Source organism: Scomber japonicus, chromosome 21 (genome assembly GCF_027409825.1).
Source record: "Scomber japonicus isolate fScoJap1 chromosome 21, fScoJap1.pri, whole genome shotgun sequence".
NCBI classification, from domain to species: domain Eukaryota; kingdom Metazoa; phylum Chordata; class Actinopteri; order Scombriformes; family Scombridae; genus Scomber; species Scomber japonicus.
In genome coordinates, this window is record NC_070598.1 from 18,998,865 (window position 1) to 19,023,147 (window position 24,283).

The 24,283-nt window shown below is 40.2% G+C and overlaps 1 protein-coding gene across 1 annotated transcript in view; it reads right to left on the reverse strand.

The window, feature by feature from the left end:
• Nucleotides 1-23,311, reverse strand: part of abca4a (ATP-binding cassette, sub-family A (ABC1), member 4a) — a 31,919-nt gene extending 8,608 nt beyond the window's left edge. The window contains exons 1-28 of the mRNA XM_053342739.1: nucleotides 23,246-23,311; nucleotides 22,297-22,390; nucleotides 22,008-22,149; nucleotides 21,572-21,711; nucleotides 19,254-19,381; nucleotides 18,357-18,554; nucleotides 15,818-15,907; nucleotides 14,450-14,684; nucleotides 13,712-13,851; nucleotides 10,840-10,956; nucleotides 10,195-10,392; nucleotides 8,368-8,573; nucleotides 8,109-8,285; nucleotides 7,586-7,808; nucleotides 6,360-6,581; nucleotides 5,968-6,172; nucleotides 5,718-5,815; nucleotides 5,390-5,570; nucleotides 4,617-4,794; nucleotides 4,354-4,485; nucleotides 4,025-4,164; nucleotides 3,799-3,936; nucleotides 2,258-2,433; nucleotides 1,827-1,929; nucleotides 1,467-1,672; nucleotides 1,023-1,071; nucleotides 768-848; nucleotides 149-309 (exon numbers count right to left, since the gene is read on the reverse strand). Of these exons, the coding sequence (XP_053198714.1) occupies nucleotides 149-309; nucleotides 768-848; nucleotides 1,023-1,071; nucleotides 1,467-1,672; nucleotides 1,827-1,929; nucleotides 2,258-2,433; nucleotides 3,799-3,936; nucleotides 4,025-4,164; nucleotides 4,354-4,485; nucleotides 4,617-4,794; nucleotides 5,390-5,570; nucleotides 5,718-5,815; nucleotides 5,968-6,172; nucleotides 6,360-6,581; nucleotides 7,586-7,808; nucleotides 8,109-8,285; nucleotides 8,368-8,573; nucleotides 10,195-10,392; nucleotides 10,840-10,956; nucleotides 13,712-13,851; nucleotides 14,450-14,684; nucleotides 15,818-15,907; nucleotides 18,357-18,554; nucleotides 19,254-19,381; nucleotides 21,572-21,711; nucleotides 22,008-22,149; nucleotides 22,297-22,390; nucleotides 23,246-23,311 (4,224 nt within the window). The remainder of the gene's footprint in view (nucleotides 1-148; nucleotides 310-767; nucleotides 849-1,022; nucleotides 1,072-1,466; nucleotides 1,673-1,826; nucleotides 1,930-2,257; nucleotides 2,434-3,798; nucleotides 3,937-4,024; nucleotides 4,165-4,353; nucleotides 4,486-4,616; nucleotides 4,795-5,389; nucleotides 5,571-5,717; nucleotides 5,816-5,967; nucleotides 6,173-6,359; nucleotides 6,582-7,585; nucleotides 7,809-8,108; nucleotides 8,286-8,367; nucleotides 8,574-10,194; nucleotides 10,393-10,839; nucleotides 10,957-13,711; nucleotides 13,852-14,449; nucleotides 14,685-15,817; nucleotides 15,908-18,356; nucleotides 18,555-19,253; nucleotides 19,382-21,571; nucleotides 21,712-22,007; nucleotides 22,150-22,296; nucleotides 22,391-23,245) is intronic.
• Nucleotides 23,312-24,283: the final 972 nt, after the last annotated feature.

The window sequence follows — 24,283 nt, forward strand, 5'->3', positions numbered from 1 at the left end:
TAACTACTATTTAAAAACCACACAAAACATACAGCGCTCCAATGAGGATCCTGAGTCATCAACTCTGACTCAAACAGCCAAAAAATGAATATAAGAATATGACTGACACATCGACTACAGCTGATTTACTGTATCAGCCAATTATTACCTGGGCGAAGAAGTCTTTGCAGGAACGTGTGGCGTGATGCAGCCTCTTGATCAGCAGAGCGAAGAACTGTTTGAGGGTCAGACACAGGCCTTTGATCTGGTAGGATCCTCTGCCTGTACCTTCTAGGTCACAAGGGGACTGGCCATTAGCTCCATCTGTTTCTGGAATACAGAGGTCATGTCAAGCACAGTTCGACTGTAATGTCAGCGTTATATGAAAAGAGGCCAGCCAGCAAGCAGCGCATGTTTAGCCTTCTGTGGACATTCAGTCACACAAAAAAAGCTTTTATGTGTTTACCAGCATTGCTCTACAAGCCTTCAAGCCTTTAGACATATGATGCAGCATTTTTTTGTAAGTGTTGCTGATGATAGCTCCAGATCAAAATGTATATTCAAGCTGTTCACTCGGTAAAAAGCCCAAGATGAAGCCCTCGGCGAATCGCTGCTGTCAGGAAAAATCACTTGTAAATGCTCTCTTTTACTTTTTTTTTAAATAATAAAAAAAAAGAAAAGTTGAATAGGTTTAGTCTTAAAAGGCTAATGCGAGTCTTTAAGCATTCTTATGTTTTCTCCGCAACAGCAGCAACTGTCCAGAGCTGTAATCCGAAAGCCAGTGTCACCTTTGGGTGCTTCCACATCAACCGCCACTCTGTTCAATCCCCAGAGACTAGCTCGAGAAATCTTCTGCAATGATTTCTTGTCTGGGAGAGGTAGACAATGGGATACAAAGGATAGAGCTCACATGACAAGGAGGAGGTGGACAAAAGAGTGCTACAAAAAGACACAAACTACACACCGAGACACACCACAAATCAATAAGAAGAGAAAAAAGAAGGCGCCACCAAAAGTTTGTGCTGTTTTTCTTTTTTTTTTACCTTGAATACATTTCCTGTTGGTCCCATCCGCAGTGACTTTTAGGAAAATCTGAAAGACAAAAACACAAGATGCTCTTTGTGAACAAAGCGAGGGAACGAAATCTAATCACTGCAAAGGTGAAAGTCAGGGATTGAGTATGTGACAGATGGCCTCTATAAAACTCCTCTGCTTGTTTGTACTTGCTATCAAGTTACTGTTTTTACACACAAAAAAACATCATTTGCACTTCAATAACTAAGGATCTTCCTTACTCAGAGGCCAGTGAATGTCAGTTTGATCTATTGTCTCATTTTTTTCAAGATCAGGGACCTTAATGTAAATATGAAAATATAAATATAAATTGCTTTTTAGACTTTCCAATTAAATCACAACTACATGTATTTATCAATTGTATGCTCCTATTGCACCAAAAAGACAGGAAATACCAGCATCTTTCCACCCACCTCTTCCAGCGATGTGTCAGACACGCCGAAGCTGCTGAGACCGATGTCTACGAGGGTTTCCTCCAGCTCCCTGAAGAGACTAGCATAGGCCCTGGGCTGGAAGTCACGATTGGGCAGCAGGTAGGTCAGCTCTTGGCCAATAGCCTCGATCAGACGAGCCTGAGGCACGTGATGGTGGACCAGGGCTGTGATTATTTCCATGTTACCTGGAGATTAGAAATATGGGTTGATTTAGCGTCATCATAGTCCAGATTACATTCAGTTGTATCATTCATTTAGAAATTGAATAGACTAAAACAGGTTTAATGAGAATGACAATATGTTTGGGCTAACACATTGATCTCTACAATTAAATCTTACCATCCATCTGCCTGTCTGTGGGCTGGCTCTCCTCCTGATCCACTTTAAACTTTGAACATTTTGAACATTTGCAGGAGCAATCTTCTGTACAGTCACAGCTGACCTGCAGGACAAATATGACCAAAAACCATCATTTATTTTAACATTTTGATATAATTGATCTCTCCCTTTAGTCAAACAGGGGAAAGCATCATATTAGTCTGATGTTAAGTGCATTTTATTAAAAAAATGTTTGTGGTTGGTGGATTTGATGGAGTTAACTGTTAAAGATATTTGATTAGATTGCACTGTACAATACAATGTTGTTCTACCAAACAGTTATTACATTTTGACAGTATTTTAAAAACGTATAATTTATTTCCAAAATGACCTTCATTAAAAGCCGAAAGCATAAAAACATGCAGTACAGCTCTGGTTTCATCAGTTCCCACCTTAGTGTCATGTTTCATCCGTCGCACTAGAGTGAGGTAGAAACCAGCGCCGAAACAGTTCTTGAGGAAGATGGGGGAACCGCAGCAGTAGAGGCGGCCCTGAGAGATGATAGCCACCCGGTCACTCAGCAGGTCGGCCTCGTCCATGTGATGAGTGGACATAATCACAGTGCGCCCTGCAACAGAGGACAGAGTGGGACAGTGAGGAAGAGTGACAGACAGGAAGAAAATATGAACTACAAACTATGATTTTTACATAGATTAGCATCAACTTCAAGATGTTTAAAATTCTGATTTAGGACACACTTTTTGTCTCTGCTCAGTCAAGACAACAACAATAATAATAATAATAATAATAATAATAATAATAATAATAATAATAACAATAATAAGCAGGTATAAGTGTAATAAATAATAGTAAAATTCAACATTTAAAAGAAATGCAGTAGTGTATCAGTGTGTGTATCAGCAGCAAATGGTTGCAGTGTTCTTGAAGGAAAATAGTTAATAAGGGATTTAGTAATGTAGCTAGGTACTATCCCATTAAGGGCTCTATATATAAGGAGCAGGACCTAATGTCAATTCTAAATGATACAGGAAGCCAGTGCAGAGCAGCTTAAACTGGATTAATGTGTTCTCTCCTCTTGGTTCCTGTTAATAGCCAAGCTGCAGAGTTTTGAAGACCTGAAAGTTTCTGTGTTTTAAAAAAAAAAAAAATACTGTCATGTGTTAGAATAAGGCATAAAAAAAACATTTTTAGTGTAGAATCGGAAGCAGTTGCTCTTTAAATATTGAGAAAACCAGACAGTCTGTTTCTGCATTCACAGCAGCTTGAATGCATTATGTTCCACAGTTTGCTGAGTATCAGCTTTACTGGAAGAACTACTGTATCAGACTTGCTGTCTTCACTTGCATTAATGATGCAATGTTTTGTGCAGAGAGCAATTTGAATTATTTGTTGCCTGAATAGGCAAAACAGTCAGGGTCTGTTCATCATCTAACTTCTGCATATCATATGCACAAACAACACTGCTTCCTTATTTATAATGATGTTAATATAAGATCTATTCTAACTGTGTCATGGGAAAGGCTCAAGTAATAGAAAACAATAGTTTTACCTGATAATGAAACTTGGTTGGAGCATTTTGCATTCTTAGGTCTAATACATTGTAGTCCACACATTTGGAGTTTATAAGAAATATATCTCTATGTTAAATGTTCGGTTAATGTGACAAAAAATTAAGTAGAAATTAAAACAAAATGCAAATCAGGAAAGAAAAATGTAATTAAAAATAGGGAGCAATTAATGAGGTTTTCATTACACATTTTAATGCATCATAAGTGCATTACTGTAAGTGCATAATGATTACAATTATTAGAGTGTATGTTGGCTGTGATGCAGAACAATTATACAGAAATATGAAACTGTAATTTGACTGATGATAATGAAAATCATTAAACAGTCAAAAATGATTTGTGTACACAATGAGCTGATGGGCTTTTGTACTCTCCTCTAGCCAGCAGGGGTCAGTGTTACCTACCTGCACGGTATTTGAGCAGCAGGTCCCAAATGGAGCGTCTGGAGTAGGGGTCCACCCCTGAGGTAGGCTCATCCAGGATCACCACCTTAGCCCCACCAACAAACGCCAACGCGACAGACAACTTCCTCTGCATGCCCCCTGGAGAAGAACACCATAAAGTACTAATGATGCACATATTAGTAGATGTGTGTATGTGTAGGTGTGTAGTTTGACAGTGAGCATTAACCTGAGAGATTCTGGATCATTTCATCTCTCTTGTGGGGTAGACCCAGATCCTGCAGCATGTTCTCCACCTCCTCCTCGGCCTCTGCTATTGGTCGGCCTTTCAGCAGGGAGTAGAAGAGGATATGCTCCGCTACAGTCATACTGAGAGAGAACAAAAAAAGAGAGGAACGCAGTAACCCAATTAGACCTAGTGACAGACCTATTAGACCTATAAAAAGCTTTACACATATTATCATGGTGAATATGTAGTTGCGTAAAACCCTGTGTACAGGCTCAAAAACTACACTATGTTTTTGATCATAATATCTTTAATATGTGAAAGTTACACACTGCTGAAAAAGGATGTTGTGTTGAGGGCACATTCCCAGAGACAGTCGGATGGTGTCCATGTCTGTGCGGATGTCTTTGCCATAAATGGTAGCTGTGCCTGAGGTTGGGGGGAACATACCAGTCAAGATAGACCTGTGGGAGAGAGCCAGAGAAAGAAATAAGAGGAGTCAAATATGTTGTTCAGTTGGAGGGAATGTGACTTTTTTTTTTTTTTACATGTTCAGCATTAATCATGTAGGTGTGCAAGCCCATTTATGACATACATAGTGGTTGTCTTCCCAGCTCCATTGTGGCCCAGAAAGGCAGTAATCTGGCTCTCATAGAAGCTGAGGCTGAGGCCATCCACAGCCGGGCTGGAGCTGCCTCCAAAAACCTTGACCAGGTCCTTGATACAGACACCCTTCACCAGGTCATCTGGCTCTGCCTCAAAGAATGACTGCCCTGCAAAGTCAACACAATCAAATATGTGTTACATTAGTATAATATTGCTTGTGTACTGTTTGTTCTGTGCATTTAATAGTATGGCAGAGATGTAAATATTTCGGTCAATGATGAGTCATCCTTGCGATGTGTACGTACACAAGTACTGACTCATTCTGTACAAAGAAACAAAGGCATAATAAAAACCCACCACAGAAAGCGTGAGATCAGGGGACTGGAATGTAAAGAAAACAGTTTCCATGAATTATTAACTAAGCATGGAAGTGAGAAGGTTAGTGTGTGTTTGTGTGTGTGTGTGCCCGCATGCTTGTGTATGCCAGCAAGTGCAAATACACACAAGGGCATAGAATTCCCACACAATAAACCGGATTGGGAGAGAGGCAGAGTGAGAGTTAAGGGCAGGAGAGAAAGATATTTTCAATCCTGAATGGAGATCAACTATTTTCTTGGAGACATATGTCTTCAGCACAAGTCCAGATGTTCTTCAGACATCAGAAGCTGTTGCTGTAATTTGTGATGATTTCATGTGATGTACAACCTTTAAATCCTGATGAAAGACATCAGGATGTAACAATAAAAAAATAAACTATTATACCATCTTTCTCCTCGTTCCCCAGCCTTTCACGTTGATCCTGGTGTTCACACGAGGCCGGCTCCTCCAGAGTCTTGGATTTTTCCTGGTTTCCTTCCTCATTTTGGATATCCCCCTCATGTTTCTTCTGCTGCTCTCCTTGCTCTTTGTTTGCCAGGTTATCAAAGCCTTTTTTATTCAACTCCTTGTTGTCTTTGGAGAAAAAGAAAAAAGAACTTACTATATAATACACCTCAGGCTAAGAGTGGTGTGTGATAAGTCACCAAATATCACAGTTTCTTGCTATTTTAGAAACAGCAATCACGTGTGTATGTTTTTGCACATAACATACATGATAAGTTGTAAGCTTACCTGAAGCTGGAGCCACAGTGTTGAGCCAATAACATGGCAGGAGGGGGAAATAAAAAGGTCGACTTATTCCATACTGTCCTGTGATGGAAAAAGGGGAAAAAAGGCACAAAATTAATCATCAATTATCATTCAAAATCTATCTCACATGCATGATCTGTAAATAATATGCCAGTTGTTTTTTATGCCTTAAAGTTCTGAATAAAGTCCTATTTTCTCTCTAACACACTGACCAGGGAAGACGTTGTCCAAGTACCAGGCCAGCACAGCATAGAGCACAGTGTCCAGGGCCATCATGCAGACGGAAGTGAGGAAGGAGAACTCGTCCCCCTCCAGAGGACTGGTCTGGATGTTGTCCCACTGCAGACCCAGACCCTGCTCTTCATACCGCGACAGGTACTCCGTCCCAAAACCAAACGCCACTTGGGACAGCAAACTCTGAGGGAGGAGAAGGCACGAGAGGTTTACAAATGGTTCAAATTTCACTAACTCTCTTTAAAATAAAATAAATCTGCAGGGGTTTTTTGCTACTTATTCTTTTGTCTGTCTATGTTGTGTCTAAACTTTTATTCTTATATTTATTCTATATTGTTGGAGGGGGGAGATGTTGAGATGCAACACCCACTGCCAAGATCTTCATGTCTTTGGTGATGCGGTCCTGCCAGGCGAAGCAGAAGATGTGCGGGAGGTAAAGGGTGAAGTAAACGATGCCGCAGCAGGCTGCTGCCAGGTTGGCCTGGTTGAAGAAGACGCTGAGGAGGAAGCACTGCATGATGGTGGCCGTGGTGAAGGTGAGCAGAAAGAGGAAGAGGATGAAGGGGTTGCTGTAGTTCAATACCCTCCCTCCCTGCAGGCCGGAGATGGAGAGAAACATGCGGGGAAATGTTTACAAGCTCAGTGAATTGAAGAAATACCTACAGCATAGAAATACCAAACAAAAGATGCCCTCATACAAATGCTTCTTTGTTTTAAAGGATTTGGAAGAGGGAAGGGAAAGAAAAACACTGATTTGAGCTGCCATGGATACACTTAAATGTTGCTTTTTCCTTATAAATTCATGATTGATAATAAAACATAGCCAGTATATTAGGTATCTAGATAGCTTAAATACTTTTTTACAATCAAATAGCAACAATCTACAGTAGTACTTAACAGATGTTGATAACTGTTTCCAAAAACCCAAGGTGATGTCCTCAATTGTCTTATTTTGCCTCACCAACAAACGACAACCTAAAGATATTGAAACCTAAAGATATCAATATATTTATTTATACTTCATATCAAAGAGAAAAATCTGTTTAAAATGACAAATATCTTATCAAATATGGCTGCTAATTAAATAGTACTTACACAAACTTTTTGGGTCATTTTGGTATAAAAACGTTGTTTTACACAAAAGCTCCACTAGAGGTCACAACAGCCTGCTGTAATATGCGAGCTTAGCTTCTGACGGAATACATGACAAGGACCTCTGACTTCTACAGGGTACAATTGTTAATCATTGACAAGCCCATTCCTGCAAAGTTGACATTATTCCCATGATGTCATGGCATTCACAGTTATTTCATTAATGATTTATAAGCATGCAATCAGTGAGGCTACTATCATTAATTCAGATATTTGAGGAACAAAATCTCACAATGCTTTGCAGTTAAGCTGGTGAAATTTATATCCAGAGGTAAATATGAATGAGATTAAATTAATTATTAACTCATTAGGTGGATTAGATGTCTCTAGTAAAAAGTGTGATTGTTGTAAGAAAATTAATAGTAAAAAAATGTCACCTGCCTAAACATAATGTGTAAGCGTGAGACAAATTTCACATTCACATTTCGGTAAATGTTTCCTCACCATGATGATGGCGGTGAGAAGAGCGGTGCTGGTGCCCATTATGAGGAAGCTGTCAATGAACCAGGTGGACCAGATGACATTGTTAGTGACCCCCATGGCCTTCAGGGACTCTTTAAGTCGGAGTTCTTTCTCTAGAACAATACTTTTGACGATCATGGACACAGAGTAGACCCAGGCCAGTACCATGAAGATGGGAAAACAGCGATTCAATGTCAGCATGAAGCTGAGCAGAGAAGAGAGAAGAGAAATAAGATGAGATGTTAAAAATAAAAAGCTAAAAGTAAGTCAGTTAGTGTAGTTGTCATATAAAATGTGGTGTACAGTTTGTATTCTTATATGTATGTAAAATGTCATAGAAGTTATTAGAGTATGATTAAAAACTAAGAATTATAAAATCCTAATGAGATTAATGGAGAATAATTAAAATTCTCCCATACATTTCTGGATCTCATCAGTTCATGGTTATTGATCACTGATCACAGTTGTGTCTGCCTGTGTGTGTGTGTGTGTGTGTTTCACTCACAGATCATCCACATAACAAGGGTAGGGCATCTGCTGTAGGTAAACACCCAAAGGCCACTCCTTTCCTGTGTGTGTTTTGATGATCCCGTGTTCTATTATGTCCTGGAGGTACGCAAAGCCACCCCAAACATAGCGGAGGTCATCCATAGGATCAGCTCTGGGGCCAGGGTCCCAATACCTGAGCAAAACATACATAATTAGTCTCTAAGTTCATCATCAGTGCACTAAAACCCATCACTGTGCTGGTCTTTGATTCTAACCTGTCTTTGACCTTATTGGTGCGCTCCACTGCATCAATATCCATACGGATCTTGAACTTTACATGAGGCGGGACGTGGTTGGTCCAGGGAAACATATTTACGAAGACAAGACCCGCCCAGAGCTTGCTGTCCTCCAGCAGGTCCAGGGCCCGAAAAGTGACGCTGTCCTCGTTAGGCAGAGCTTCAAATTTATCTAGGACCACACACTGGAGGAGAGAGGGGAGAAAACGCAGGGATTGCTTTTAGACCAGGGTAACTCCTCAGTGTCAGAGCAGCATCATTTTGCAGGTAGAGTATATTGGACTGCATCATTTAAGAGTTTGGTGATTAGCCTACTTGAATTACACATAGAGCATGGTATATTTGTTTCTATAGAGGTAAACAATACAGAGATCTAATGTCCTGCAGTTTTCAAATAGGTTTATAGTTCTAACTGCTAATGGACTGCTAATTAATCGGACGACCTTGAAATGCCTTCTTTTTAATACTTTGGTCTAGCTGAACAATGAGTCAGATTACAGATGCCAGTATTGGCGCGAGTCACTATGATCCACTCTGCATCTACATTTCCAGTGACCCTTCACCAGTGGCTGTCTATTCCCTGCAAACTGTGTCTGATATAGCCATTCACTGTAGCCAAATGCAAATAGGGAGGGCCACAATCCAAAAGAACACAGTCCAAAACAACTATTTACCCCTAGGATCTCATGCACACATACCCTTCCCAATTTAAATTACACACACAAACACACAATTTGCTGGCAAACACAGACACGCATTCAAAAATACACGCATATATGCATTTCTAGGCACAAAGTACATTAAACATGCACAACAAGGAAGTCAGATTTCAAAGGCCATCCCTTAATCTGCCAAAGCATTCACCTACTAATACTGGGCCCAATGTGTGGCGTGATACGCATGCATGCCACCAACATGCAGCCAAGGAGCCTTCAAGCCCACGGTCATTGTTGCTGCTTGATAAAGGATGGTGGACGGAGTGACAGCTGTATCTAATCGGCCTCAGTCGTTCCCACTCACCCTGTCACACTCAAGTGCTGTAAGCTTCAACTAGGACAAAAACAAAGAGCACCAACCATCCACCGAGCTCTGCCCCCAGGTGCCCCCCGTGTCACCCCCTAGTGCGATAGGCCTCTCATCGCGATTAGCCTCCGCAGGGAAAGGGGTGATTTGAACTTTGTTTCAAATGCATTGGCCCACTTAAATGTGGAGGGTCCTCACAAGAGAAAGTTCATGATGTTTTGGGGTTGTTTTTTTATTTTATTTTTTTTACTCCCCACTCCATCAAGCAGTAAACAAAAGAGACTTGACAGCTAGTCTGTTGCTTTGGCTCTCGCCCACCTGGGTAGATTTCCACGTCTCTGGACAGGGGACAAATTCAAGGGCCCAAAGACAGCTTATCTAAATGCTCACATCACGTCGAGGGCGGTATTGACCAGGACAACCAGAGTATTGAGATCAACATGTGACAGGACCTGCGCACAATTGCATTACTTCATGAATAGGCTTGTCCTTTAACTTGACATTTCAGGTGAAGCAAAATGTGAAGAAACAGTCAGAGGCCAAAGAGAAAAAAGGTAAAAAACGATAACGAAAAAAGATCCTGACACCTTATTTTCATCTGGAAATGTGGAGCCCCCTTTTGACTAGTCAGTATAATTCTGCACGCTAATACACATCTAGTCAGTGGAATTTGTAAGGCAAATAAGTTTCACCTCCACCGGGCTGAAGGACGTGCTAAAAGGCGATACTTTAATGTTTCTAATCTACAGTACACTGGACAAACAAAACCTCATGGCCACTCACGTCTCCATATTGGTTGAGCATCCGAATGACCCGGTCTGTGAGGTGGAAGATGTCTCGCCAGTCAAAGTTAGGCAGGTCAGCTGGACGGTCCTCTGGTGGGCCGTTGTAAAGGAAGTTGAGGATGTGTTTGGAGGAGAACGGCGCCTCCTCTAGACTCCTGTCAATGAAATCCATCACTGACGGATTGTAGATAGTCTCCTGAAACAAAAAAGGAAATAGGGGAATATCCTTTATTTAGCCTGTTTTTGTGTGTTTTATTTTTCCATCAAGAGCAAGAGGGCATTGCTGAGACACCAGTATACAAACAGTAAAACATCCACAACAAGTACACTAAGAAGAAAAGGGAAAGGAAATAGTTGAGAATGCAGACAGTGACATACATAGAAAGAGAAGGATAAATGGAAAAAGGAAAGAGATGGGGGATATTTTGGTAAGATAATGTTCTTATATTCAAGCAGGAAACTTTGTGAACTTCTGAGACCTCAGCGGAAAAATACCAGTAGGGAAAAGATCAGGTTGAAATAACAACAACATCGTTAATCACCTCATTCAGAACCACAAATGGCTGGCATTGGGTGTCAGCTGCATGGCAACAAGAAGGCAGGTAATCATCATTATACTGATGACACTACACTGTTGTCCTACCCGGATCAACTTGATTTGGATTCCATCTTGGAAGAAAGCCCAGATCTGTGGAGCCACTTCCTCCCAGGCCTTCCCCATCATCCTCATCCTCGCCAGCACCTCAAATGTAGTGTTTGCCTAAAGGAGAGATGGAAATGTGTGTGCGTGTGTGTCAAGATTAGAAGGACAGGAAATCATTCTCCAAAATAAACACGGACACACACACACAACTGTCCTCACAAATTCCCACATCTGCACACATCTGCTAATACACACATTTTGCATACATGTGTAGAAGAAATTAGCATGTTGGGGAGAACATGGTGTCAACGCGTGCACATGTGTACACAACACTCAGAGAGTCAAATACACACAATGTCACAGTTCTCCTAATCTCCCGCTACATACCATTCCCACATTAAACTCCCTGCGAAAACAGGCTTTGCAAAGACAACACACACATTCTCACACAAAGAATTCCCGCGGGCCCTGTTCAGATAACCAGCAACTGTGCAACAAATGCACTGTGTGCCAAATCGTCAAATATTTACTGCACGCTTATCGTTAAAACCCTGGATGTGTGTGGGTACAGTGCTTTGTGTGGCGAATACCAAAGGCTGGCTATTTCAGTATTCAGTCATGTGCAGTGGGGGATGAAAGCGCTCAAGAGTACACCCAATTAAACGCCTTCCTCTTGTGTGTGTCTGATTTTGGGTGACAATGGGGACAATGGAGCCGGGGTGACAATGGAGGCCGTTGGTGACAACTGGCCGAATGCATTCAGCCTGCCCAGTGAATCCCAGTCAGGTTCCCACAAGTGAGCGCTTCCTCATTCCCTAGGGCAGTTTAAAACAGCAGGCAAAAGTAGGAGGAGGGTTGGCGGGAGGGGGGTCCTTAAGGTAATTTCTTCAGTGAGGGATCTCGTAAATGCCAATACTGCAGATATGTGATGTTCTGCATAGGGCTGCAACTAACAATATCTCCATTATTGATTCATCTGCTGATAATTTTGTCAATTAGGCAATCAATTGTTTAGTCTATAAAATGATCTGAAATATAGAGAAATTTGTCATTTATGAAAAGGAAAAACAGCAAATCTTCCAATTTGGGAAGCTGAAACTATCAAGTATTGCTTGAAAAATGCCTGAAGAGATAAATCGATAATGAAAATAGTTGCTGATTAATTTTCTGATAACTGATTTATTGACTAATCGCTGCAGTTCCAGTTTTGTGCATAACTGTGCATATTCCTACATCTGCTGTAGTAAATCTAATCTTGCAATGAAACGCAACCTTGTACTTAAGCTCCACAAGTACTGACAACTAAACTTTATGAAACACTTAAGCTGCATGTTTGTCTTTATGTACGCTTTTGGTAAACACTTGAAGTGGTCTGCAAATAGTTTCAAGGCAACGCTTCCTGCTGAGCTAAACATGCAATGCCTGAATAAATATGACCTCATCTACAATATGTTTATAGCCAAGGATCACTGCTGCAGTCATCAAGATGAGGAAGTCAATGATACTCTGTAAATGAGTACAAGACGAATGCAGTCTTACAAATGAATTATATATGATTTAGCATATTGATTTATGGTAATGGTAGGGTCCAACTTCCAGAGAAAAATCCACCACTACACAATTTATGTAAGAGTAAGAGCGGTCATATAGTTACATAAGTTAAGATGTTGGATAGCATTATAAGAAGGGATTTGAATGCTTTTAATTTGGCCTTTGTAGATTTTAAGACTATGTTGATCCAGTTTCTGTTGAGCCACTTAAAAGAGTAGTGATAGCAGGATGCAGATTAGACACACACAGCTATACGTTACACAAGAAAACAACAACATATACATTTAAATGCATGTTGCTTCACATTGAGTTTCTTATGAAATGTTACTGCTATTATAGTAAAGTAATGGATTAACCTCGTTGGTCATTACTTTCTTAGTGCAATTAAGATCCCAATCTGGGGGAAGAGGAAAACAAAGAGGGCATTAAAGGTCAGGGAAGAGGAAACAAGAGTGTGTGTCTGTCTTTGTGTGTGATCACACGTCTTTAAGGGCAGACTCTGGTGCTTACATAAGCCTGAAAAGGCCATGGCGCCAGTAGACTGTGTGGTAGTCACCGCAGCCGATCAGCCTGTGTTCTCCCATTGCAACCAAGCGATCCATGACTGCTGCCCCCCTGAAGGCCTTTGACCAACACGTATCTACATCTAGATACAAAGGCCTGGACATGACATGAGGAAAACTGATCCCCTTTTGAAGGAAAATGCATTGTTTCCTGTAGTGTGCCTGTCCACTCCAAAGAAAACCGGAGATATGGATGTCATCAAGTAAAGTAATGTGGTAATCTGTGAAATCTTCTTTATTTGTATCTATTCTCTATGATCTCTGAGCATCTATAGGTTCCTCTGTTTTCTTTGTCATTTCAGTTTTCCTGCTATTCATTTATTCCAAATAACCCACAAAACTGAAATGACTCATCCAGTGTTACTCATGGAACTGATTTGAACTACCTTAAATGTATTAAACCAGAAATGTCTATTCCACAAAGGACCATGTGGCTGCAGGTTTTCATACCAACCAAGCAGGAGCACACCAGGTTGGACTTATTTAATCAACTGATCTCAGCCTTCAGACAGTTGATTGGTGGAATAGTGTGTTCCTGATTGATTGGAACATTGGTTTTAATAATGTTTGTTGTTTTATTCTGTGTTATTCTTTGTAAGGTGACCTTGGGTGACTTGAAAGGCGCTATCAAATAAAATGTATTATCATTATTATTATTATTATTACAAAAACCTACAGGCACACAGGCCTTTATGGATTAAACTATACTAAACAATGCATTGGATAAGTGCAATCACAAACTGATTAATGAGGCTTACATTTTGTATGATCTGTCTGACAGCAGGTGAGTCCGGGGAATAGAGGATCTTTCCCATCAGCATTGGTTTGACGGAGTTCCACACAATCCTGGTGGCAGGGTGGGACTCCAGGTCTCTCATCAGATCATTGCAGAAAGGAGCTGGAGGGCAAGATGTACGTTATATACTGCATACACACAAAATGAGACAAGTAGAATATATACTCCAGACAACACTGTTAGTTTTCCTGTCAAAGAGGCATGCTAGAATCCTGCAATCAATTACAGAAGAATAACTGGAGCGTACTGCATATCAAAAAATCAACTGTATAAATTGTTTTCATGATCATCCAGCATGTACCAAATCAAGTAAAGATTGAATGAAACATGTAGGAAATTGTTCATTTAGAAACCAAACAAACTGCAACAATACAACCAGCTAATCGCCCTGAACTAATGAATTCAGAAAAAGAGGGAAAAATTGCTTCTATTTGTCATGAGTCAGAAAGAATGAGCCAAAAAGTTCTTGAGGGATAACCACATGATGCTACTGAACACAAATGTGCCAAATGGTTCTTTTTGGCCTTTCCACCAAATTTCTTGGGGTGCTCTATATTATCATTTGCTGACTTTCTGAGTAATAGCTTTAGAAACGTACTATGTCAGTCAATACTTCATCATTTTCTTATGATACATATGTTTGTTATGCATGCCGTCCAAAACAGACTGCACCCTGTGTTACCTGATACGTTCTACTCACTGGTGCTGTTATCGTATGTGTAGTGGACCTGTGCCCTGCCGCTGCTGATGCCCAAGAAGGCTTTGTAGTTGTTGTCCTCATACCAATTAAAGGAGGTGACTCTAGAGAAAGCTCCTTCAGTGTAGCCGCATACCAGGCTGGAGGCAGCGGCCATCACCTGTCTGAAGGACAGATTATCCTGGAAGAGAGGGGTCATGACCTGGAGGAGCTCCTTGGAACTATTCCTCTGGAACAACTGTGGGGCGGATAAGATAACACAAGGAAAACAGAGCTGAAGTGAAAACAGAGAGGAATCCAGCTTTTAGATGTATCATAACAGTAATTATTTTGGGTGTGTCTGTGACTGGCAGAGGGAATCTTCCATTTGTGTAATCAGTAGGCTACTGTATCAACAAAAATAAATCAGGTTGATTGATTAAAAAGTCCAAAAAATCAAATTTTAATCAACAGCATCTCCCAAAACAAATAATTTACTGTATGATGGACACAAGAAGGAGAATCCCATTTAGAGGATATGTACAAACCTTCATATCATCTACAAAAGAAAACAATGTGTTTGGGAATTCTGAGATGTTTAAGTGTTTGATTAATTGGGGGATTATTTCCTTTAATCTTTTATGAGTTTTAAAAAATCCCCTACTCCTTAAGCTAAATAAACCACAGATCTGAAAAATAACATTGAAAATGGGGCTGTTTTTCTTAGTTTATAAGAATCGGATGTTTAGGAGAGACTGCAATGCTCTGGCACCTTAAAATATACATGTGTTCTACAAGCAAATCTTCTTCCAAAAGGAACCTGTGATCTGATATCGAGGTTGGGTATGAGTGAGTGGTTTTCTGTCTCGACTCTGTGTGGTATTGCCAGAGACAAGAGTCTCGCCAACAGGACGTGATGCTGTCAGCCCCATGGAAACATCCACAACAAACACGTACACCAAATGTTCACAATACAGGTGCACCACTAATATTGACTGAACTAAGCAATAAGACAGTTCACATAAGTGGAAATTATGGTTAAACTGATGAGGGTAACCTAAGCAAAAGAGAAAGATGGACACATAAATCATTTATCACCACTGATGTTTCACTTTTTCCATTAACCTTCATGTCTAGAGGCTTCACCTGCTCTTTCGGCCTCTGCGCTGTTTCCATCGAAACGGTCCAATACTGATGATGTATCTGTTTTTGAGGCAAAAGGAGCCTGTTCTGGATTTAGCCTTCCTCATACGCACTAGATGATATCCCCCTACTGTCTGTGTTTACGTAAAAACTCAGGCGAGAGGAAGCAACTGTTTCCTGACATCTAAAAATAGCAGGCGGTGAACTTTTGAATGGAGCTGGACTGGAGCCGCGTGAGCCGTGCCTCACCTCTCGCATTTTGTCCGAGGAGGAGGAGACGACCTGCACCCAGAAGTTAATGTTGATGCCTTCGGAGTGATTGTCCAGCACACTAGGAAGCTAGAGAGAAACACAAAGGCATCATTTAAATATGAATATTTAAACACATTTTTATCCCTTAAGAGAAAACATAACTGCTGAGTAGTGTCTCAAAATTAAAACCATATTTCCCATGAACCCAGTTTCTTCCTGACAGAGGATATTAATGGCATCACTTAGTTTGTTTTGAATAGCAAGAAGGATAAGAACTGATAGTGTCTCATGATAACAGCCAATATGCAATCTGGCCAAGCAACATAATATCAAGATTGATTCTGATAATAAACAGCTTGTGTTATAAACAGTGAGGGAATCAGGTGTCATAAACACCTTTTAATGCACCGCAGAGAAATATACTTTAAAAAATTGCCTTCATCATTCATATAACATGTGCTTCCCCCCACAGCAGGGCCTTATAACTGCTGAGCACTGCTTTCTCTTGAGGGTTTACTGGTTTGCTCGGAGATCTTCCAGCCAGCTCACAACACAATAGGCTAAAGGTTCAGGAAGCAGCACGAGGCCAAGACAGAGAACTGCCAGAGGAGACATCCTTCCTCTGACATTTCTGTCTATCTCAGTGTGTGTGTGTGTGTGTGTGTGTATGTGTGAGAGAAAGGGAGAGAGTGTGTCAAGTCCAGTGGAGAAACTACAGAGCTCCCAATAATGTGTATAGACTAACTTTTCACAGCACCGACAGACAGTAAGGCAGACACATGGCCCAGTCCTGTGTGATTGCGCCTGGATTGAAGATGAGGCAAAGAGCGGCCGTGGTCGCCTTCAGTCTCATTGTGAGCCGTGTTTACACTCTGTGCCTTGTGATTACTAAAGAGAGGAGTGTCTCTTCACTAAGCTAATTAGAGAAAGAGGGCAAGTCTGCCTGCTCAGCTAATGCGTATGGCTGTTTATAAAGTTCTCTACTCCACTCCTACTCCTACCTATTTGATGTTGGCTGCAGCCCGCTCTTAATTTAGTCTCAGATAAATATGGTAAGGCCTGGCTCAAAGGCCTTCTAATGTCAATTAAGTTTTTAGAAATCATTGTGTGTGTGTGTGTGTGTGTGTGTGTGTGTGTGTGTGTGTGTGTGTGTGTGTGTGTGTGTGTGTGTGGGTGTGTGTGGGTGTTTGGAGTTTAAAATGTAGCCTCTAGTTTGTGTGCTGTATTCAGACAGTATTATATTACACACAAAATAAATATGATTGTTATTTGCTTTTCTAATATTTAGTCTAAATTGAATCTAAAGTTGTGGAAAAAAATAAATAAATGCAGTTTCCTTTTACACACTAGGAGTTATGGATTGTTTCTTCAGCCCAGTACACTGATTGTAAAAAAGTTGATGGTTGCTTATTTACAATATATGAAATTAGATCCTTTCTCTACAGTACAGTATTAGTCATGAATGCCAATAACAGTCACTGCAATGTAATATAATTACTACCATTGTTCCACCCTTTGAAAAAGAAGTGTCAGTTGAAAACTATCTCAAGAATAAACAACTGTGTTTTAAATGAATAGGGAATGATGTAATGTAAGTAAGTTTATTTACACAGACAATGAAGGCATATTACATTTCCCTGAAAAGTAATTGTTGCAACCTATGAGTCAGAGGTGTCATAAAAAATACTAACAGCCGTTTAATTGTCATTTCTGCTGACTTGTGCGATCTTGTTAAGTTTTGATCCACATGCGAATGAGTGCAAACTTCTGAAACACAAGTTGCAACCAGGTGCTAAAAAACAGAAGGCACCAAATAAGAGGAACATCTGTGTGGTACTGAGCTGAAACTGTGTGGTGATGCAATGATGAGTTTCACCTGGAGCCACTACATCACTGTTTATGTCTTGAAAATGGCTTTTTTTCCTGTGTTTTGTACAACAAGGGTCAAATAAATTGTTAAACTGTTGTAACATTTCAATTTATAGGGGTCGGCTTTATTTTCACGGATCAGTTATACAATCTAAAAAAATCCCTTGCCAGCTGCATTAATGTATAAATTAATGACATACACTGTGGTTAAAGGTTTCCACTCATATGACATTACTTGATAACTATTTTACAAGTGCCACATCCTGCCAAACCCTTTATTGCTACAGTATATGTCATCTTAATCTCAGCTCATTCAGCCTGCAGTTGGCACAGCTGTGTCTAACTGAGCGCTTTAAGATCGATGCAACTAAATGTATAAACATGGCAACCTCCCAAATGGGACAGATCCAACCACAACTCTATAACTCTTCCAAATGTAAATGTGTGCATGTAACTAATTTATAATGATGGTTCTATAAGCTTTACGCTGTCAGGAATCAAATGGGTGGAATTGTTAGGAGAAATGTGTGTAAATGTGGAGAAAGGGCCACCAATATAATTATGGCAGAATAGGGTTTTTTTTAAATGGTGAATCATTAGATGAGATCACAATCCATTTATACTATCATCCTTATCAGTCTAAGTTCCAGGATAAATCAACACTGACCATCCGGAGGAGCTTGAAAAAGTCGACATTGGCGTAGAATTTGTCCTCGATGATCTGCAGCCGCTGTGGGGTAAGGGTGCAGATGGCGCTGCGAACAGCATACAGTCCTCGGCGGCTGGGGAAAATGAGGAATCGCTCAAGAAGGTGTATTTGGCAGGCGATGTCTTTTAAATGTAACTCTGGGACCCCAAAGGCAAACTGTAAAAACAAAAGTGGACAGGAGATGCACATACAGTTGGTTAGAGTGATTTCAAAACACAATCTCAGGGTTTAAATACTGATGTCATTGCACTGTGTTGTGATCAGGTCAGTAGTTTCTCTTCTGTTAACTGAATCTCAATGGAGAACACTGCAACTCAAGCAATACACACTTCAAAATATACTAATATACTATTAAGTGGAAACTCCAAACATAGATGAGATTGTATTTGTGCATAAGTAGACATGTCCAGCTTGAACGTCCTTGTGAAGTCAAGTATAACAAGTTGCTGCACCTGCTTGCTGGTTAGCCACAAGGGTGCTAGAAATGATTCAGGGAATGTTTGAAACCACCAGACCAACAGGAGGGTGTCTGAATAAAGTGGAATGCATGCATGTATGTGTTTACCTGTGTGCAAATTGCCAAAGGAAGATTTCTTACAGGTGTTTTTCAGGCTGAATTACAGCACTGAATCAGATACAATATATTCTCATTCAAGTGAATAGGAAGGTGTGTCCAAACTTTTGACCGGTGCTGTATCCATTATACTGCATGTCAGCTCCTTCAATGCCTAAATGTCAAAACGAATGTGGTAGTGATTTATTCATGTTAAAGTGGTACAGAGTGTAACCACCTTTGTCCCATTCAACCCTGTTGGGTTTTTGTGTGTTTATGCACCTGTGTGAGTGTCTGTGTACCTGTTCAGGCCTGATTTGGGCATTGACTAATTGATACACCACATCTTCTGTTAAAGGAACATCTCTCAGCAGGTATGATGTCAGAGTTTCATCGTCTTTTAGGATAGTCTCCACCTTCACTCCTCGGCCTGCACAGAAAGAGAGAGGCAGTTCATGTAAGTGAAAAGTCACAGACTGATCCAGTTAGAGCAATAATAGAATTTTCAACAAGTTGTGACATATCTGCTGTATTAAGAGGACAGCATTGTAGAATGAAGACATTCCACCTCTGTACTATGTCATTATTTCCTGTGGCCTGTCTGTGCTTGAATATTTTGCTTTGATAAGTAACATGTTGGTGTGGCCTCACTCCAGGTTCAGCCCTAGATTAAACTGCCTTGGGAAGATGTTCTCATGGCAGCCACCACAAAGAAACTTTAGCAAATATTGATTTCAATAAGTAATAACCTTGGAAAGGTTTTTACAAGACCTGAAAGCATGTTTCTTGCCAGCATGACAAAACTGTTGTCTGTTTTAGATGAGAAATCTTCCATTACTGTATTATATTATTGAGTTTCTAGTAATATTAGTCATCAGTGGCAGCATCACGTGCCTTCTATCTCATTGTCTTGTTAATTTACATGCTAAAACATGCTTTTGTACTCTCTTAATGCAGTGTATTTTTGAGGCACTGATCACTGAAACAAAAGTCCTTGAGGCTAATAAACAGGTTGGAGTAGATACTTCATCTTAATCCATCTATTATCCAAGTATGCAACATGAATGTCTTGGTAATAATAATCATGTTTACAGAATGGAGTCATCTCAGTGTTTGGTTTTACAGCCGATATGTACATGTGCAAGTTAGGCATCCAACCTTATAATGCTAAACTATAAAATAGTTTAACATTTTGGGAAAAACGCTAATGAGAAGACTGATACCGCTGTCATGACCTGTATGTCTGTCAAATTGAAGGCCACAGCCAGCTGCTAGTTAGCTTAGCTTTGCACAAAGACTGAAAACTTTGGAAACATCTAGCCTGGCAACTGCTCCTGCCTGAACAATAATGCAGCACGTAACCTTGGTAAAACATTCAGTTGCCATTTTTACACCAATGAAATTAACAAGATTAAACTTCAGTCATTGAGTTAAGCTAAGCTAATTAGCTGTAGCTTCACATCTAACAGACAGCCAGGAAAGTGGCATCAAAAGCAAATTAGTATATTTCCCTACATTTAGAACTACTTTAAGGATATCCATCATGATGCTATCACTGGCCATCAGTCAACAGGCCTTTATTTTTGGCTATATTACTATGGGATATACACATGATGGACCCATGGACACAGATGCACGCACACATTAATGGGATAAGAACACACATACAACTTACTCATAATTAAGGATCCCTGGAGATGAAATACACCCACTCAGACACTCGCCATTTTCTGTTTCATATGACTAGTCATGAGGAGTACATTTCATCAATTACATAACTTGGTTCTCATCATGATTCAATTTTCCTTCCCGGGGCTCATGGGAACTTGAGCCGTGGTGGAATGTGGATCTGTATCTCTGTTAGCTCAGTTAGTCCATTTCCATATTTCTCCATGAGAGCGGCAGCATGAAGAGTGGCCAGACATAACCATCCACAGGCTGGAATGCACTTAGTTTCATCCCACTCCCATCACAAAGATTTATTTTGCTAGCAGGGTAGCACAGTGTGTGTGCAGCTTATACGTGCATGTATACAGTAGGCCTATATGTTGATATGAATAGAGTATTGTTAGCATGGTGTCCCTTGAGTGATGGGACCAGTGGTTTTTGATCTCTCAGGGGGAACATGAATTGCTTTCCCACCAAATAAACACGCATGGTAGAGAAAGAAAGCAGCTTACGTTATGGGCCTTTCTTAAACCCATGTGATGTAATCCTGTTACATATACAGATATGCAGACCGGCTGATGGGAAAACATGTGTTGTATGAAGTAAACTGTGAATTCACAACAAGATGAAGCCAATTTGTTGGATGCCTGGTTTGTTTACTTGCTGGTTGTGGTTTCAATTACTATTAAATCTGCAGCACAAAGAAGACTCATCCTTCTCTCATGATTAACTCACAAAAACCTTAAATGTTTCATGATATCTTTATAAAGTAGAGAGCAACCACTGTGACAGTACTGGGAAATAAAATAATTTTCGCAATAAGGACATATCATATAACGTCAGAGAGATAACCATTACAGGTTTTAAACATGATTCCCAAATCATCAGACCAACCAGACTGACCATGGTTGACAGTGTTTTTGCAATATGTTGATGAAACCTTAGCACTGACCTGAAATCTGTTTAGGACGAGTCCGCAAGGTGTCCATGAAGTTGCTCATGGCATATAGTTCCCTCCAGAGGCGTTCAAGCTTTAAGAACTCTGGGTCATTAAAAAGAAGCTCCTGAGCATCCGAATAGAAGCGAGCCAGTCTGAGGAGAAAGTTCAATAACAGATTACACACATTTAGTCTTGTTTTCAGTGACATGAAGGCACAGATTAACATCATATAGCTACTGTGTATTTACATGTGAATGCATGCACACACTGAGGTTTGGAACCAATAAACAGTACAGTACATCACCAGTAATCCAGAGTCAGTTAAACACATTCTTTTTGACTTCTTTGTATAATCCTGCCCTTTCATCTCAGAACAAATGTTTCCTAGGAATTCAACACCTCTAGCCTTAAAAATGACCTCCCGCTATCAGCCCAGGGTGCTGCTCACATGGAGTTGTTGTAGTTGGACACCAAGCCGGGGGATTCACCACGGGTGGGGTACTGGAAACATGGGTTGTTGGCATTACAGAAGATTCCCTGGATCCATGGCAAGACTCCTGTGGAGGGCATGGCCTTGTTGGGGAAGTGGCCTGAGGTAGAGGAGATGTTGTTGGCTTTCAGTGCTTAAACAAGTCATTAATCAACATTTATGAATAGGACGCCATGAGGATACTGTACTTCTGTCTCTGTGGGTGGAACGGCTGGTGGTATTTTCTGATAAAGAGTTCTTTGCTTACATTCATGTTGACGGTAGAGTGGGTTCACTCTTCTTAGCCACACCAGTCCCATGAACAAAATAACAGGCCACATGATCTCCATGAAGAAACGCACCTGGTTGGAAAGTTTAAATACATAACAGGAACTTTCTAAATATGCATTTTATTCTAAATGGTGTTTGAAAGCAGTGAATGAGTTACACGTTTACCAGATGTTAATTTATTTGTCTTTGGTGTATGAAATAGTATACTATCTGGAAGTAGACTTCCAGATAGTATACAAGCTGGCGCGATAGTCAAATAATGCCACAGCACTGTGTTCACACTACTGATTGTACTGTACTATATATTACAATTAATGTAACATTATACTGATGAAATAATGGAAAGTATCATATTTGACATGATAATAAAAAAAGTGAATTAAGCGGAAGGGTGTGAACTGGTATAATTAAATACAATACTTTCAAAACAACTTTCAAAATGCCACTAGAGTCCCATGATCAACCTTAACAGAACATGCTGTAGGTCAGAAATTTCTTAGTATATGGTCTGCAACCCTGCAAATCTCAGCTGCAATAATTAAAATGATTCATTACCTTATTGTTGAAGTTACTTATGTTGTGCAGAGAGTAAAGCCCTCTAATGCTAATTTTTGGTTTTGAATATTTAGAGAAAATGACTTGACAGAAATATATGCCTTTTTTTAAAAGGAGCTAATAACTGAGACAAAACACTGATTTTGCTAACATATTAGAAGCAATTACCACCAACCGAAACTCTTAAATAAAGGCAGCAGTGGAGTACTTCTTTGATGGAATATTTTACAATGCATTATGCAAATTTAAATGACAGTAAATTGCCTTTAAAGTAAAGAAGGTGGTATCATAGGCATAGATTGACATTTTGGCTACCAGCACCCCTCACAGGGATAAATGTAGTGTGTAAATGATGGATGAGAGGATTTTACCCTCTGCCTCCTGCGGATGGTCCAGTTCTTCCACAGCAGGAGTCTGACCTGCGTTCCTGCCCCCATAGCTCCTCCTTTTCACCCCTCCAGGGGCTGGCACCAGCCTACAAGCCTGTATTCAACCAGTCCACAATACTCTTATGAACTACATAAAGCCACCGCATACTTTACAAAATCATTAATTAACCGTTGAAATAATTTGCTTTAAATTTAGCAGACGACCACCTGTGTGCATCACAGTGGCAGCCATCCATTCATCCAGTGAGTGCTCCGGGTGAAGTCTTGCTATAGCCCTCTAATAAGGTTAATTAGCTCAAGACACTTCACATGAACAGCGTTACTATTAGGGACCTTTCCACTATCTATAAATATGCTCTAAGTACTTTCCATGGTTATTTCTACCAGCAAACAACTTGAATATGGTCCATTCCTTGTGCCTGTAGCAAAATTACCTTTACAACTACAGAACAATTTTAAGGCTACAACATGACTTATTATATATACTTAAGACTAAATATCAAAATATAGTTGTTGTCCGGTGTAGCATATCACTTACCTCAGTGGAAAACTTGCACTGAAGATCGATACCAAATGAAAACAGCATAAGACCACATATTGTACCGAGAGCTCCTTGGGGTTGCAAACACAGCTAGTTTCCAGACCTTGTGAATAGTTAAGCAGATTGATTTAATCTCCTTTCTCAGTGCTTGGAGACCGCTAACCCCTCTCATCCATTTGTAGAGGCCTACATGACCTAACCACCTGGCCTCTGTTAGATATAATCCTACCACTGTTATAATCCTTCTTCTATTAAATAATAAGTATGTACATTTTAATTAACAAGAGCTAAAGTTCTCTAAACATTCACAGGCCATCACTGCCTGGTAAAAGCCAAAATGAGATGACTGTGTTAAATGGATCAAGCTTTTTGTCCTAAACAAGAGGTGCACATTGCATAACTCCTAGAATCATTCTCCTCTGTTAAATTAAGTTGTTGCAGGTTTGAAAAATTGTCAGGAAACAAGAAAACAGACCATC